The sequence below is a fragment of the Euleptes europaea genome, chromosome 17 (assembly GCF_029931775.1).
Source record: "Euleptes europaea isolate rEulEur1 chromosome 17, rEulEur1.hap1, whole genome shotgun sequence".
Classification (NCBI taxonomy): domain Eukaryota; kingdom Metazoa; phylum Chordata; class Lepidosauria; order Squamata; family Sphaerodactylidae; genus Euleptes; species Euleptes europaea.
Genome location: NC_079328.1, coordinates 33,083,514 through 33,101,749, shown reverse-complemented (window position 1 = coordinate 33,101,749; position 18,236 = coordinate 33,083,514). Strand labels below are relative to the sequence as shown.

General features: G+C 42.3%; 1 protein-coding gene across 2 annotated transcripts in view; it reads left to right on the top strand.

Moving 5' to 3' along the window:
• Positions 1–8,633, top strand: part of CDH8 (cadherin 8) — a 248,532-nt gene extending 239,899 nt beyond the window's left edge. Inside the window, exons 10-11 of one of the 2 annotated variants that reach the window (XM_056862985.1) lie at positions 2,880–3,131; positions 6,744–8,633. In XM_056862985.1, coding sequence (XP_056718963.1) covers positions 2,880–3,131; positions 6,744–7,237 — 746 coding nt within the window. In that variant the 3' untranslated portion in view covers positions 7,238–8,633. The remainder of the gene's footprint in view (positions 1–2,879; positions 3,132–6,743) is intronic. The other variant, XM_056862986.1, reaches the window with a different exon arrangement.
• Positions 8,634–18,236: the final 9,603 nt, after the last annotated feature.

Sequence of the window (18,236 nt, the reverse complement as noted above, 5' to 3'; positions counted from 1 at the left end):
CCACTGGCAATGTTCTCCAAGCACATTACTCCGCATGTGATCCCTGATTGTTCTAACCAGAATACTGAAGCATACATTATGTGGCACGGGTAGGAGAGCAATGCTGGCTGTGAGGCGGGGTTCTGAGACTAGTTGAAAGAGATGAGCTGTTCTCCTCCGTTAATTTGATAGACTTTCATGGAGTGCAGTGCTTTTCAGTCGTCCCTTGTTCCCACAACTGGGCAGAGTCAAAAAGATCCACCTTTTTCCTGACTTCCAGTTTTTCCTAGAGGACTTGGAGTTCTAAATTAAGTCTGAAGCAGAAGCGATGTACTGAGAATTCATAATTGTTTCACTGCCATTTTTCTCTTTCCAGATTTTGTAGATGCTGTGCATGTACACCTCGCCACAGTTTTAAGTCCCTTCGATTTATCTGATATGCCTGTCAACAAAGCACACCGAAAAGGCAGGCTCTACATGATTCTACATGCAGCTGTAGAAAGATTCATTTTGTGTGCTGCTTTACCGATGCACAAGAGTGCATCTGCACTTCACTAACACAGTGTGCAAAAAAGAATTTTTGTACTGTGTTGTCAAGCAAATCTGCTTTTTGTCCAGTGTTTGGTAACTGTAGGAATGTATATAGTTTCAGAGGGAAGCTGTGTTGGTCTGAAGTAGAACAGCCAGATTGGAGCGCCAGTGTGGTGTTGTGGTTAAGAGCGATGGTTTGGAGCGGTGGAGTCTGATCTGGAGAACAGGGTTTGATTCCCCAGTCCTCCACATGAGCAGCGGAGGCTAACCTGGTGAACTGGATTTGTTTCCCCACTCCTACACATGAAGCCAGCTGGGTGACCTTGGGCTAGTCACACTGTCTCAGCCCCACCTACCTCACAAGGTGTCTGTTGTGGGGAAAGGAAGGGAAGGTGAGTGTAAGCCAGTTTGAGTCTCCCTTAAGTGGTGGAGAAAGTCAGTGTATGAAAGCCAACTCTTCTTCTTCTTCTAGTAGCACCTTAGAGACCAACACATTTTGGGGGGTATAAGCTCTGGCTCTGGCTTTCACTTGCCCCTACTTCTGATATCCGAAGGCATTTGTTTTGGAACAGCAATACTTTGTAAAATTGAACATTTATGTATGAACTGCTTCACAGCTGGCTTGTAAAGAACCACTGTCTTAGTCATCCATGGCAAATTAGAAACCAAAGGTTTTTAAATGCTGGCTCTTTCTTTCAGTCAGATTACTTTGTGTAGGCTATTAAAAAGGGTGGTTGACTGGCAACTTGTGTGGGTGTATGTGAAAGACCAATATAAAACTCCAAAACCAAGCTTGTTTCCCTTAGAGTGGTTCCAAAGCACTGAGCTTCGAAATACAGGAGAAAAGAATCTGAAACATCGTCTCAGCTCTAATCCATATATAGAATAAGTAACTATTGTGTCTTCATTGGACTCTCCCTTAGTGTGCTGGTTTCTTTCCTCTTTCATAGGGAAAATCATGTTGTCCTATGGGGGTCTGGAAGAATATAATTGCCATTAATTTGTTTCTATTGGAAGAAATAGATCAAATTAATCTGCCTTGACATAAACTCATGGACATCCAAGACAGCATGACTCAGAATTGTCTTGCAAATAAAGCAGTCAGGACCGCTGATGGATGGTTGTATGCAAATAAATTCAAGGCTGTTACATTTTTGAAGTGCCTTTCTTTCATTCTGGCTTGCACAGAATTGGTAATAGTAGAGGATGCTGGCTGCCCCTCTTGTAGGGTTACCTAATGTAATGAAGGGGATCTCATGTTTTCTCAGAGTAAATTCAGTAATTATCTGTGGGATCCTCAGTTATCTGATTTACTGCTAACACACAGTGGGGACCATTAAATAAAGCCAACATTTCCCTTGCTTTCCTGTTTGCAGCACTGCCCATATTTTACATGGCAATCCCAAGACAGGCCTCTGTAAATTCAGCTACTGCGCAGGTTAAATGATGATCAAGTGGTGGTGTCAACTGGGCCCGAGAGCTGTAGAAAAATGTAAGAGATTTACTATGCCAAAAGAAGAAGAAGAAGAAGGCACTATTAGCAACTCAGATATCTGTGCCCAGTTTCAATAGATAAGGTTCGCTGGTTTTCAGGGTCTCTCCCTACCAACCCTCCAAATCATGGCACCATAAGCACTGTGGTACCAGAAGCCTGCACCCCACAGCTGATCTTTTTATATCTATTTCTGAACTTTAAAAAGAACAGAAAATCAACAGAGGAGAACAGCTCATCTCTTTCAACTAGTCTCAGAACCCCATCTCACAGCTGGCATTGCTGTCCTACCTGTTCCACATAACGTATGCTTCAGTATTCTGGTTAGAACAATCAGGGATCCCATGCAGAGTAATGTGCATGGAGAACTTGGCCACTGGCAACAAGCTAAGTATGTTACCAAATTTCACAAAAACAGTAATTCAGTTCTGAAATCCACATTTCTGAAACAGAGTTGTTTCTCCCCTCTCTCTTTGGCAGAAACTGCACTTGTCTTTTCCCCAACTGCACTCACAAAATTTAAGAGAATTGTTTTTCTTAAAACAGGGAACATCGAAACAGAGCCAAAAGTGTTCAAGTTGACTGTGGCTCAGTAGTAGAGAATTTGCTTGGCATTCAGAAGGTCCCAGGCTCAATCCCCAGCATCACCAGTTAAAGGGATTAGGCAAGTAGGTCTGAGCAGACAATACTGACTTTGACGGACCAAGGGTCTGATTCAGTATAAGGCAGCTTCATGAGCCCGTAATTGGCAACAGTGAGACATATTTCATATTTATGACAACATCCCCAAGGTAAGTAGCTTTGGTTCAAACCTAGGGGGGAAAAACAGTTTTGTTTTGTATAGTTTTTATGCAAAATATGTCTGTTATTCTTCCAGATAACACCCTTGACATTTTGACCAAACGTGGTGGATTCAGCCGGCAGACGCAAGAAGTGTATCTTCTACCAATCATTATCAGCGACAGTGGAAATCCTCCAATGAGCAGCACCAGCACCCTCACCATTAAGGTCTGTGGTTGCAGCAATGAGGGTATTGCCCAGTCCTGCAATGCTGAAGCTTATGTACTCCCTATCGGTCTCAGCATGGGAGCTTTAATAGCAATACTAGCCTGCATCATTTTGCTGCTAGGTATGTATTCATTTACCAATCAGATAGAATTCCAAACATTTGTGATACATAAATGACTGTAACTCAGCAGTACAGATACATCTTGCTGGAAGAAGGCTTCTGTGGAAATCACATTTAAAAACACAAGCACATTTTTTTAAAAAAAATACACACACACACATTTTTAACAAATGAAAAAAATACAATATTGGTGCCCATTTGACAAATGGGATTGGATCCAACCAACGTTTCACTGGATCATTCTAATTTCCCCTATTTACTACAGCCCCCATCCAACATGGCTTTTGTCCATGCAAGCTCCATTATTCCATAATAGCCTTCTTGGTGGTCAAAGGGGGACCCCATTCTGCTTTTTTCACAAGTAGAAACACTTGTTAGATCCAATACATGGGGTGTATGTCAGTGACTGTGAGATCCTCAATAGAAAGTAATGTACTTTCTAGTGTGTTCTAAAGGGCAAGATTGTATATAAGCATTTAATGTGTTTATTTAAGGCGTTTCTGTACCACTTTTCTGTCCATGGCTCTGAATTAGGATGAACTCAGATTTGCCCTCACAAGTGCTGTCATGGCTTGCCCTATAGCACATACTACAGAACTGCAGATTTTGCTGCCCATCAATATCACCCTCCAGTTATGAGTAAAAATAGAGACAAGTCTTATTGGTTAAGCTTTTTCAATATGGAGTTATGAGTCCTAGATTTTCTGCAAGTGAGTTGGATTCAGCCTGCTTTTACATTCAATCTTGCCCAGCTCTACCCCTTACCTGAGAGCCAGCGTGGTGTAGTGGTTAAGAGTGGTGGCTAGGAGTGGTGGACTCTAATCTGGAGAACCGGGCTTGATTCCCCGCTCCTCCACATGAGCAGCAGATGCTAATCTGGTGAACTGGATTTGTTTCCTCACTCCTCCACATGAAGCCAGCTGGGTGACCTTGGGCAAGTCACAGTTCTCTTCGAACTCTCTCAGCCTCCTACCCCTACTCTACCGCTCCACTCCACTGAGCAAAGTTTTGCACATTTGACACCTTTCTTCAGCCTAAGAAGCCTTCCTCCAATTTAAGCAGCTGCCTAACCAGGAGGAGAAGTCCATGGCTATAATTCCATCCCTTACTGTTGTGTGCAGTTTTACTTAAAGGTTCCTACATGTCAGTCCGCACAACAAGCACCAGGCAATAAACTCAGTTTCTATCAATACATTTGTAGTTTGGGCATCCTTCTTCTTGGCTGAGTGATGGTCTTTGCATAACACATGGGAGTTTTTGCCAATGACAGCAGAGCTTGCATATGATGACCAATTACTCAGAAAATGGCTTGTTAACTTATCTGATGGATTGGTTACCTCTTCCAAAGAAATGTGCTTGAAAGTGGGTTTGTTAGAGACTGATTTTTAAGGAGGAAGTAGTTGCCAAATTGAAGCAATACTAATGGCAGCTATTTCACAGGCTTATTGGAAAATCGCTATGTGGCATTCAGTGAATTTTAGAGAAACGTATCTCAATCCTGAGAAACAGATAGTATAATTTACATGCTTTCACCCTAAATGCCCACAGTATACATGAACACATGAACATGTGAAGCTGCCTTATACTGAATCAGACCCTTGGTCCAACAAAGTCAGTATTGACCACTCAGATTGGCAGCGGCTCTCCAGAGTCTCAGGCACAGGTCTTTAACATCACCTACTTGCCTAGTCCCTTTAACTGGAGATGCCGGGGATTGTACCTGGGACCTTCTGAATGCCAAGCAGATGCTCTACCACTGAGCCATGGCCCTTCCCCAAATTTGATTCCATTCCAAGGTATAAAAGGGAGGGGGAACCCAGAAGGTTTTAATCTTCAGAATTGAGTCTAGTGTCGCATGCGTAAAAACAAACAAGCACCATGTAGATCAGGGGTGTCAAACTCAATTGTTACGAGGGCCGGATATGACATAAATGTCACTTGGTTGGGCTGGGCCATACCTTGCCACCATTGAGAGGGGGTGGCTGGATGGCTCACAGACTGAATAAGAGCTCTCAAGGGGCCAGATCCAACCCTCAGGCCTTATGTTTGACATACTCAATGAAGATATTAACAACTGATTCAACTGGCTAAAAAGAGAATGATATTGTTTGTTCCAGCAGACAGACAACCAATGACAGCCCCAAAAACAATGACCAAGCATAATTTTGAGTGTCTGATCCTTGGAATTTCAACCTAAAATTCCACATTTAGTTTCACTTCTCTTTTGTGCAGCTCGATCCTGTGTTTCTTTATTTTATGCCCCCCCTTGAGTCATTTTCCCCCATAACGTTACACATTTTTAAACATTTTGTGTCAACAAATTAGCATGAAAAAATGTATGTATTTGTATAGGTGGCACAGGTGGTACATATGTGCACACCACGCAAATGACTCTGTGTAACAAAAAACAGAGTGGTATCAATCTCTTGAAGATGGGAGTATACAAACCTAGACATACACCTTTCAGAGAAAAAAAAACATTGAGAATTTTTTCTACCTTACCTGATACCAACATCTGGTCGGCCCATGGCTCTAGTAAAAGGTGCCTTTGACTAGTAAATAGGCCCTCTGCTAGTGGAAGGAAGACGTACACTTCCCAGAACAGCCTAGTTTGCAAGTGCTAAAAACAGAATGTTGCTAGTTAGACTTTGGTTAGATCCAGCAGTTTTTAAAATTCTTAAGTGTACAAGTATGCTTTGGTATCATTTTCCTTTTTTTCCCCTGAGGTTTTTTTCTGAAGGATAAGTGGCCATTCCCTAATTTTACATATATCCCTTTGTATTTTTGCCCCTTCTGGATGCACACCTTAACATGATGAGGGGGTTTGTGTGTGTCAGGGAAGCTGAGAGCAATACCGTAAGGGGTCTAGACTCTATTAAGAGACTAAACTCCTAGCAGAGTCACTCAAGAAGGAATGCTCACAGCTGAGACACCAGACGAAGATGCATCCAACCCCTTAAGGGATCAATGGCCACATCCGCAGAAGAGAACAGGCAGTTCCAATGGGGATGGGGGCAGAGGAATCCCTGAAGGTTAGCTACTAGGCAGCAGCAGTAGTGGAAGGTGACACTGGCGGAGGATCTTTCGTAGACAACAGCAGTGCCACTACTGCTAACCCTGGTTAGTACTGCGCAGAAGAAGGCACTGGTAAACCACTTCTGACCAACCTTTTTCCTTGAAAGCCCTATGATGAGACATTTTTGCCCACTGTCCTGGAGCTCTGCTTTCTGCAGTTGCTTTTGTAGATTTGTTTGCACTGTGTACAGGTTTCTTAGGCAATATTTATAGTTGCAATATATGCCATTCCTATGTACAAATACTATGAATATGTAAATCATGCTGATTTATTGAAAAAGAAAAATGCATAAATTTTACAGACAAGATGTCGTGTGAGGAAAGAGAAAATAGTGCATATATAATGAACCATTGGTTTAATTCACATAAGGGATAAGCAACTTCGAATCAAGGGTTCTTGGGTTCAAAACAACAGAGATAAAAAATCTAAATTATCTCTAATTTTGTAGAAATAAATACTTTTTCACCCTTCTAGGTTATTTTTCCCAGTAGAAGTTGGTTTCAAATTCTAACCAGATTGTGGTGTTTCATTTGCAGTCATTGTGGTGTTGTTTGTAACACTGAGGAGACACAAGAACGAACCTCTGATTATCAAAGATGACGAGGATGTGAGGGAAAACATAATCCGGTATGACGACGAAGGAGGTGGCGAAGAAGATACGGAGGCATTTGACATTGCAACGTTGCAAAACCCAGATGGAATAAATGGATTTCTGCCCCGCAAGGATATTAAACCTGATCTTCAGTTTATGCCCAGACAGGGACTGGCTCCTGTTCCTAATGGAGTTGATGTTGACGAATTCATCAACGTAAGGCTTCACGAAGCTGATAATGACCCTACGGCGCCTCCATATGACTCAATCCAGATTTATGGGTATGAGGGGAGAGGCTCAGTCGCTGGTTCCCTAAGCTCCTTAGAGTCTTCAACCTCAGACTCAGATCAGAATTTTGACTACCTCAGTGAATGGGGGCCCCGTTTTAGAAGACTTGGAGAACTTTACTCAGTTGGAGAAAGCGATAAAGAAACTTGACAGTGGATTACAAACTCTTTTTTCACTCTTGACTTAAACACTCATGTAATATTCTAGGGCCACTGCTATTAGTTTTGACTAATGTGGCTTTTTTTGGTTTGTTTTAGGGGCAAGTTTAGCACCGGTCATCTATAAAATCAACTACATTGTAATGTTGAACCAAAAAAAAAAAGTGCATAAATCAAAAGTATATGTTAGGAGGTCCGAGTCTTGTGGAGTGTGAAGTAAAGTACGTAGAGTGTCTAGAAGTCTTTGGATATTCTATATTCACATGACCACTCTGAAGATGGAGGTTTGGATCTTTGATAGTTTTCAGAGAAGTAAGGGGAAAAGATACTTTTCTACAGGACAGTCTTGTGTGGATTTTTGCTGAAGAAGAGTATGTTCTGAAGGACATTGAAGAGCTAATGGTTTGTTTCCACGTTGCCAACGAAGATCCCACTTTAAAAAAAATGTTAAAGCAATATCTGGTCTTCTGTGCAATGCTGAATAGAAAAAAGAGCATTGATAACGTCCCTCTTGGCCTCAACTGTGCAGTGACCCTAATTTGTACATAAGGTAATTGTTGGCCAGAAAACTACAGACTGAACATCATCTTTAAATATTGTGTCAAGCCTTAAAATATTCACATATTCTTAATCCATTCCAGTGACGGGATTCAAAATCCACAGTTGTGTAGAAGTTCAGGAGTGGGGAAAGAGCATTGAAAGTTCCCTCCTTTTAACAAAAAATGGATTGTTTTCTAGAAGAATCTCTCCTATCACCGACTTCGTCTTCAATAAAGAAAAAAAATATGTGAAAGAGGACGGACTTGCATATATGATACAAAAGCTGATTTTATTGCTAAAGAACAAAATTTATTTGTTTAATCCTTGAAATAAATATTTTATTGATGTCCATTAACTGCTTTTATTTATTAAGATTGGTTATCGAGAAGAGCTTAATGGGGGGGGGGGAAAGAAAGTCTAAACGATATCCATTAATTTGTTTTCTATATATAATGAATGTTTAATAAACTGTACAGTTTGAAAACGAGACTTGAACAACAAGCTGTCCATTAGCATAGAGGTTATATCTGAATGTTAGCAGGGTGAAAGTGTTCCTAGAGGAAAACAGCAACAACCGTGGACCATTTTATACTATCTTCATCAACTTAATATCTGGTATTTCGATACAAGCACAATTGGCTGGAAACAACCTGGTTCATGTGAATATTAAAAAAGAAAAAACTCTAAACTTGTAAAATGCCACCCATTTCATTATCAGATCAAACCTGCTTCTAGATCACAGTATTAAAAGAAGAACCAGTGTGTACATAATTTTTTTTTTGCTTATGTTTCTAGCCTTTCTTTTCTAGAATATTCATGGTTATGCACAGGGATCTTGCTCAAGGAAAGACCAGCACCTAGAAGCTGTTGAGCGTCTTCAATTTGTAACTTACCATTTAGGAGTAGCAATTGTATAATAAAAAAATAAGTATTACATGCAAATCATTTTTACTCCCCCCATTTTTTTTTGTTTTGATGCTCTTGTTTTGTTTATTTACTCCATGTATTGTATTCAGGAAAAAAAATCCTGTATTGTTTCCTACTTTGTGGAAATATATTTTTATAAATACCTTCTTTGTGATCACAACTTCTTTCCATTTCTGCTGCATCTGACAAAGACGCTTCCCCACTCCTGAATATCTGAATACACAGACAGCAACTGCTTGTCCCAAGCCTTTGTATTAACCAATGGATTCTTTGGCTGTTAGCCATCACACTAAATCCCTGCTTCATCGTAAGAGGTGAAGCCGGCATCAAACCAAAAGCAAAGATGAGCAAATCCCCACCCCCCGCACTTTCTATTCCACAAGATTGCTTGGGATTGCCTTCTGCATTCTGCTCACCTAGGAGGATTTCTAAAATTAATTTCATTGGGCACCGTTTGCCATGACAGACAGACAGACAGACAGATAGATGTAAAAGTGGACTGGATGCAGATTCTTTCCATGCGCTGTTTTGCTCATAAGAAAGAGCACATGTGCACATCTGCAGACTTTAACACTATGCAAAAAGAAGCTTGATGCCATTATACACACAAGGTGAGAACCAATGAAAAAAGTTCTCAGGTGGAATTGGTGCAGAAAATTTTCCCTGCTTTTCCCCTCCCCCTGGCAGTAGCCTTCTGCTTGTCCTGAAAATCCTTTCTGAGAGCCATGAACAAAATGCCCCAAGCAGGGAAGGGGTGGTGCAGTGAGGAACAATAATCAAGAGAAATTACTTACTCCTTCTTCCACTAGTGACTTGCACTGGCAGGGGAGGTGATCTTCCCAGCCTCACTGCAATCTGCCCTCCTGAGGATCAGGGGGATCTTGAGGATTTCTGAGAAAAACAGTAGGTTGCTGGTAGAGTTACCAACCTCCAAGTAATAGCTGGAGATCTGCAATTACAACTGATCCCCAGCTGATAGAGATCAGTTCACCTGGAGAAAATGGCAGCTTTGGCAATTGAAATCTATGGCATCGAAGGCCCTCCCCTCACCAAACCCCACCCTCCTCAGGCCCCGCCCCAAAAACCTCCTGCTGGTGGTAAAGAGGGACCTGGCAACCCTAGTTGCTGGGGAGGGGAAGGAAATTGGGGAAAGATCCACACACCAACCTTGTTAGGTAGCTCTTTTTTCTGTTTTGCTAACAGAGAACTAAAACATCAAGGTTGGAAAGCCAGTGCGCCCCAATGGACTGACCATTGGGTCTTGGCCATTTGTTTATTTACTTTGTTTATACCATGCCATCTCCCCAATGGGGACCCATGCAGGTTATGTTGTTCTCCTCTCCTCCATTTTATTTTCACAACAGTCCTTTGAGGCAGATTAGATTGACAGTGTGTGACTACTCTAGCCCAATGTCAGTCAGGAAGCTTCCACAGAGGAATGAGGATTTGAACCTGGGCCTCCCAAATCCTAGTCTAACCACTGCAGCAAACTGGGTGATGGAGACAGTAGCCCAAATCCTCATGAAGTAGTTGATGACCTTGGGTTCATCATTACCTCTGTCTTTGGTTCATAGAGGGTATGATTAGAAGGACACCTTTGGCTCAATTCCCATCTAGAAACTGACAGGAACAAAAGTATTCTTAAAATGGCATTGGCTTTTGTTGATTCTGATTGCAGGCATCTTTTTAATGGGTGCATTCTGCAGATAACTCAAATATGTAACACCACATCTGCACAATTGTAGAGGTTTTAATGAAATTAATGAAGTCTCGTGTTTATTGAAATGAGCCTCTATTCACATGCTCTGTCTTTGAATAACTTTATTCAGTTCTCTCTTGCTAATAACAAACTGAATAGGTATTTGATTGAAAGAAAGGAAAGCTGCATTCACTAGCAGTTTACAATGAAGATGGGGAAAAAATCATTTCATTGCAAATTTCACGAACAGTCAACCACTTTCTCGCAAAGGCTCACTGGCTCAAAATCACCAGCTAAAAATGAAAAGCCTTCATTTATTTCAGTTTTAAGCTGCCTTCTCCTGAGTGTTCTGGACTCTTGATATGCCTTAAATCAAAAGCCAGGTACAAAACAGAACAAAATTACTGTTTCAATACAGAATATAGAGTGAGATCCAGTGACTCCCACAAAGTGAAGAGTATTCATCCGATTCAGAAAGCCTTTCCCCAAGGGAGGAAGAACTTAGTAGAAGGAAGACAGTGGATCCAACTCATGATCTCTCTTTTTTTAATCACCCTATACTAGTTTTACTAGTTTGAGTAGGGGTTGTGGCTCAGTGGTAGAGCATCTGCTTGGCATGCAAAAGGTCCCAGGTTCAATCTCCGGCATCTCCAGTTAAAGGGACTAGGCAAGTAGGTGATATGAAAGACCCCTGCCTGAGACCCTGGAGAGCCGCTGCTGGTTAGAGTAGACAATACTGACTTTGATAGACCAAGGGTCTGATTCAGTATAAGGCAGCTTCATGTGCTCATATGTACCAAGAGCATAGCAAGCCAACAAAAATAAAATGGATAGGCTCCTACCAGCTTATTTTACTAGCAAAAACAGAAATAAGGGGACTTATTTGACCTCTGGAATGGTTATGCTGTGAATTGTGGAACATGCCTGAACAATAACCACATTGGATGGTGGCTGCACTTGGAAGTGTGGCAAGATGAAGTAGAAATGCTGCTAGGATGCAATCCAATGACCTTGTAGCTCTTCAACCATAGGTCTTGGCATATCGTGAAAGGGACTAAGTTTGTTCACTGAATTGATCTTGGAGAGCTTGGTAGATGCAAAACATGAAACGTTCAGGCTTCCAACATATTCAGTGCAATCCTAAGAAAGTTCTTGGCAGGAAGTCCACTTGAACAGACCTCAGGAGAATTCTGAGTAGACCTGCTTAGACCAGTTCTGATAATTGCCTGCAAAATGGGAAATGCATACTGAACTCAGTCTTCTCATATTCTTTGCGAGCATTGTGTTCAATGCATGACATTGTGAGTCCAGAAACAGAGGAGGGTTATGGCTCAAGGACATGCAGAAGTTCTCAGTCCCTGCCATCTACAGTTGCAATATCTCAGCTAGCAGGTGTTGGGAAAGCCCTTCTCCGCCTGAGATTGTAGAGAGTCACTGCCAGTCAGAGTCAAGACAGCTTAGATAGATGAAGCAACGATTTGCTCCTGCATAAAGTAGACTGATATGTACAAGGCAGCTATACTTAAAGGGTTAATAACAGATGACACAAGCCTACTCTCCTACCCAGTAGTGATATCCTATGCAGAATCACTAATTCTTATTAATTTCAATGAGTTTAGACTGGAATAACCGAGGCTGAGCAGAGCCCTGACCTGAATGTCCCAGGCTAGTCCAATCTCATCAGATCTCAGAAGCTAAGCAGGGTCACCCCTGGTCAGTATTTGGATGGGAGACCACCAAGGAAGTCCATACTTTGCTATGCAGAGGCAGGCAATGACAAACCACCTCTGTTTGTCTCTAGCCTTGAAACCCCTTTGGGGTCACTCTAAGTCGGCTGTGATTTGACAGCATTTTCCACCCCCAACAGTTAAGCAGAGGGCTGCACTGTTTGTCAACAAAGCTTGACTGGAACCACTGTCATGATGAAATTGTGCCTTTGGATGTACTCACACACGATTAGTTACTGAAATATCATTGGGCTATAACATTGTGTTGGATCCAGCCTGCTTTTTCACTCTTATGTCACCTAATATGTATGTAAGAGCCATCAAATCACAACCAATGTATGGTGACCCCCAGCAAGGGGCTTTCAAGGCAAGTGAGAAGCAGAGGTGATTTGCCATTGCCTTCCTCTTTGAAGTCTTCCTTGGTGGTTCTCCATCCGAGTACTTATCATGCTTAACTTCGAAGATCCAATGAAACTGGGCTATACAATGTTGCCTTCCCACTTACCATGTCTCCTAATATCCCTCCTTAATATAGCCCCCATTCCTCATGGCTTTTGTCCATGGAGGAACAATGATCCTCAGCATAGCCTTTTTGGTGGTTACTGGGGACAACTTGTTCCTCCCCCCCCCTTTTTTTTTTGTCAGCGGAGAAGCTGATGGGACTCAACCTAGTAATTCAAAACTGGATTGTCTTGAGCATGCAGCATAATCCAGTTGCAAATGATTACAGTAGTGTAACAACAGTGTGAGACCCAGTGTGGTGTAGTGGCTAAGAACAGCAGACTCTAATCTGGAAAACCAAACTCAATCCTCAACTTCTGCACATGAAGTCTGCCGGGGGACCTTGGGCCAGTCACAGTTCTCTCAGAACTTGCTCAGCCCATGCAGAAGCAGGCAAGGGCAAGCCACTTCCAATGTCTCTTGCCTTGAAAACCCTATGGGGTCATCTGTGATTTGATGGCACTTTCCACCAACAACAGTGTAAGATAGTATTGGCTTCTTTCCTTGTTAGAGCTGTGTGTTTTTTTCCTCTATAGATGAAAATAGTTCCCAAATGTAGGACTGCCTTAACTTTTTACACTGTTCTAGTACACAAATGTGAGTGGATCCGATTTTCATTCACAGCCACCCAGGAATTTCAGCCAAATAGCTCCAGTGCATCTTCTATTCCACCCTTGTTGTGCCTAACAGGTTTCTTTGTCAAGGAACCAACAAACACATGACCTTCTGATTGCCTTTTTGATTGAAAGTGCCATCAGAGACCACAGCAGTACACCCGGTAATAAGATTTCCCCCCACACACATACAAAATTCCATTGCCTGCCCTGTAGGAGAGCATGACAGAAATCTCACTCCTGTCTGTCAAAAAGATACCGATAACCCGTATCAGCAGGCGTTGCTTTAAATTGTGCGTTTATACAGCTTTTAAACACAAATGTGAATGATAGAGAGGTGGGGAAAGCGTGTTGCGTCTGTGGGCAGGGGGGAAAAGTAGTACTATAGAAGAAGAGTTGGTTTTTATATGCCGACTTTCTCTACCACTTAAGGAAGAATCAAACCAACTTACAATCCCCTTCCCTTCTTCTTCCCACAACAGACACCCTATGAGGGAGGTGAGGCTGAGAGAGTTCGGGGGGAAATGTGACTAGCCCAATGTCACCCAGTTGGCTTCGTGTGTAGGAGTGGGGGAAATCAACCTAGCTCACCAGATTAGAGTCCACCACTCATGTGGAGGAGTGGGGAATTGAACCAGGTTCTCCAGATCCACCCCTCCTAACCACTATTCATCATAGAAAGTAAAGTTCTTTCTGTTTCCTTCTAACAAATGATGTTTAATGATGGACTGGTTGAAATCTGAAAACATTCTGTGGGGAAAAAACAAAAACACAAAAGAAGGACTGGAACTAGTGCTTCTATTATATATATAGTTGGGACTTTTAAAAAATGTATTTATACACTGTCTCCTCCAGAACGTGAAAGAATAAAGCGGGAGGGTTAAAAAAAATCCAAATTAAATCAGAATAAAGAGGAGTTATTCCGCTAATAAGTTCCGATCAGACGTGCAATAAATGTAGGGGAAAATACTCTAACCAGCGTTGTCACTGAAATTAATGTGATGGTTCTTGCTTGGGCAAAACATATGGAGTAGCCAAAAAGAGTTTCAACATGACTCATAAAATTTCTCAAGGGCCTTCCGTATATCCTAAATCGCTGCTGGATTTTGTATAACATAAAACATCTGATGAATTTCTAGAAAAGTGCAAAGGATTTAAATAAACCTACCAGGATGGATCCAGAGGTGTCCTCCTGTTGTAAGGGTGGGGGCATTTCATGAATGTATACCCAGAATGTCCTTCTGGATATAAAAGCACAGTCTTTCCACCTCACAATAACCATATGAAAAGGGTTAGGCTGAAAGAGTGACTGGGCCTAGGTCATCCAGTGAGCTTCACAACTAGGGTTGCCAAGTCCCTCTTTGCCATTGGTGGGAGATTTGGGGGGTGGAGCCTGAGAAGGGCAGGGTTTGGGGAGGAGAGGGACTTCAATGTAATAGAGGCCAATCACCAAAGCAGCCATTTTCTCCAGGTGAACTGATCTCTATTGGCTGGAGTTCAGTTGTAATAGCAGGAGATCTTCTGCTATTACCTGGAGGTTAACCACAACAAAATAAGGCTGGTGCTGTAATGGGAAAACACGAAAAAAAGCACCAAAATCACAATATTATGAAATATGCTACTGTATCAAATCACATAATAATAGAACAATAGAACCAACAAGGGTAACCCAACACCTACAAGAAAGATATATACAAAATATATACACAAGACTGGGAACAGAGGTCCCCTTTGTTCTGAACCTGATGGGATCAGTCCGTGATATACAGAGCAATGTTCTCAATAAACATCCAAAAGCCAAATAATATCGCTGTGCCGTTGATGCGCTATTGTGCTATTCCATTGCACTGTTCCTCCACAATTTGTCTCCCAGGTTCGGTAACAAGAAAAAGATCGGTACGTGTCGTCTAGATTGTTTTTAAACATGTTTCGCTGTAGGCTTCATCAGCCGCAATGTGACAAGTTCAATGACCCATAATAGGTAAGTACGGGACTTCACAAGTTCTCCAACAAAAATCTCAGAGGTAGGAGATTTTGGGGGTAGAGCCTGAGGAGGGCAGGGTTTGGGGAGGAGAGGGACCATAGAGTCCAATCACCAAAGCAGCCATTTTCTCCAGGTGAACCGATCTCTATTGGCTGGCGATCAGTTGTAATAGCAGGAGATCTCCAGCTAGTTCCTGGAGGTTGGCAACCTTATTCACAGCACAGTAGAGTTTATATGGTGGCACAGCAGACCATTGTTTTTATGCTTCCACTGCCATCGGACGAAAGCTTCTTGCATTGGAGAAAAGTGCTGCATTAGTGGAACAAATGTATGGAGCCCATCTAATATTTTCCAACTTTAAATGTTATGCAAAGAACCAATGGGTTGACCAGTTTGAAGTAGTTGGGCTTTAGGGTCCCAAACACTACCTCAGTAAAGGCCAAGAGATCTGGGGAGAGGTGGCTGGGAAAGGCAGAGTTTGGAGACAATGTGATGACACCTTTAAGTGACCTTCTAGGCTGCCTCACCTAGTCTCTAGGGTTCTAGAGTATCACTATGTAGAAGCCATTTTTCATCTCAGTTCCTTGGGGGTGGAAAATTGGGTCTGGGGGAAAGTAAGCCTGTTGGGCTTAGAAGCGGAAAACTTTACTTAGGATTGCACTGTAAGTGATGTATGTTCATGTCTGAGCTGCATCTTAGTCTCCTCCATAGAAACACTTTCTAGAAGAAAGAGGGCCCATTCCCTTCTCTTTGTTTTTTTCTATGTGAACAACTTATATTCCACTGTGAATATTATATAAATAAGTAAAATTGTAAAGCCACCACCGAGAAAAAGGAACAAATAAATTATATTGAGCAGAACGAACAGGAAGGTCCATTTTAACATGTTCATTTCATGTATTGACAGGCCTGTAAAAAGAAATATCAAGATGAGATCTGGAGAACCGGGTTTGATTCCCCACTCCTCCACATGAGCTGTGGACGCTAATCTGGTGAACTGGATTTGTTTCCCCACTCCTCCACCTGAAGCCAGCTGGGTGACCTTGGGCTAGTCACACACTCTCAGCCCCACCTACCTAGGGTTGCCAGGTCCCTCTTTCCTACCTGCAGGAGGTTTTTTGGGTGGAGCCTGAGGAGGGCAGGGTTTGGGGAGGGGAGGGACTTCAATGCCATAAAGTCCAATTGCCAAAGCGGCCATTTTCTCCAGGTGAACTGATCTCGATCTGCTGGAGATTAGTTGTAATAGCAAGAGATCTCCTTCTACTACCTGGAGGTTGGCAACCCTACACCTACCTCACAGGGTGTCTGTTGTGGGGAGGGGAGGGGAAGGTGTGATTGTAAGTCAGTTTGAGTCTCCCTTAAGTGGTAGAGAAAGTCAGCATATAAAAACCAACTCTTCTGAACATTATGGCTGCCCTTCCCAGTCTCAATCTCCTTCTGATTTCTTGGTTGCAGTCTCTCCAAGCTTAAAATCTATTAACAGAGGATGATAGTGAGATATGGTAGTCAGTCACTAGAGCTCTATGCACTCATAGGTATTAGTGGGATAGAGCTTTCCCCCAATATATTAATTTTCCATTTAGAAAAGCCTTCAGTAATGAGCAAAATGCCCTAGAAAAATTGAAGCTCTGTAGGAAGAAAAAGAAGAAGAACTCTCACCAAGTTCCGGCTCTGCTTTCATAATGTGCCAGGTGTCATTAGCCTGGTGTAGATGGAACGAGGGAATGAGTCTTCCCATAGTCCAGTTCAGATAAGAGGAGACTGGTATTATTTCTCCATTTGTACACTACTGGTGCATGATAATATTCTGGCTTTGTGGAAGGTGGAAACCCATTTAGCTGGCCGCATAATCCACCATGATGGGTTTTGTAATCACACCACAAAATGAGTTGAGCTGCTCTATTATGAGATACTGATAGAGGCTGGAATGCTGGTGAGCTAGGCTTACTCCAAATACCAGCGAAGGCTTTCTCAATGAGAAATAATTTTCACACACAAAAAAAGCGTCGACAATTGCTTTTGTGGAACTGCAACTAAGACATCTTCCAAACGGCTTAATAAAAGCGAGCGAAGCCATTCAGCGTCTGGCAGAAGCTTGGGGGATGTGCTTATTAACATTGCAGCACATCCACTCCCATGGCTGCTTGTTCAAGTGAGGCTAAAAAATCCCCCCTTTTTTTACTTCAGCACTTTGGGGAGGGGGTTAACTCGGGGAATATTGCTAATGTGTCCCATAATGTAGAAAACAGCCATTTTAAAGAAAATAGTTGGATGCTAGAAATGCGGCTATTTAATTTGAGTGATAGTCAAGTGCATGCTGCTCCGGCTCCCGTGAATGAACACAGTCTGACAGATATGCAAAAACAGTTTAAAGTCCCCTGACAAATTAACACTAGAGCATTTATTGTGGCAAAGGCTAGCAGTGAGCAATGCAACAAAGTAAACTCTTGTCTCAGCAAGTTTGTTCATCTTGGTTTGTCAGCTAAAGAGCCCCTGAATATTTTCTGTAGAACCAATGGGTGTAAAGGGAATTCTGGGGTCCTTTCAGGATGTATGGAGGGTCTGGATATGCGTGTTAGGCCTTGAGGTAACCCTGAATCAATTAAGATTGTACCCATTTATCTGGAATGCACTCAACACTCCATAGAGTATGAGAAGAGCTATACTGGTGAGCAAACTTTCTTCCAAGAAACCTTGTTATTATTCTTCATGAAGAATCATGTGAAAAGTTGGGTTGCCAGCTCTGGGTTGGGAAATACCTGGATATTTTGGGGGTGGAGCCTGGGGAGAGTGGGGTTTGGGGAGGGGAGGGGCTTCAATGCCATAGAGTCCAATTGCTAAAGCGGCCATTTTCTCCACGTGAACTGAACTCTATTTCTTTATATTGTATCATTCTCTGTAATATATCCTATACATAATGCCGACATATTGCATGTTGTTATGTTTAATTTGTTTAGTGGTCCCTGAGGAAGGCTATGTTAAGCCGAAACAGAAAGGAT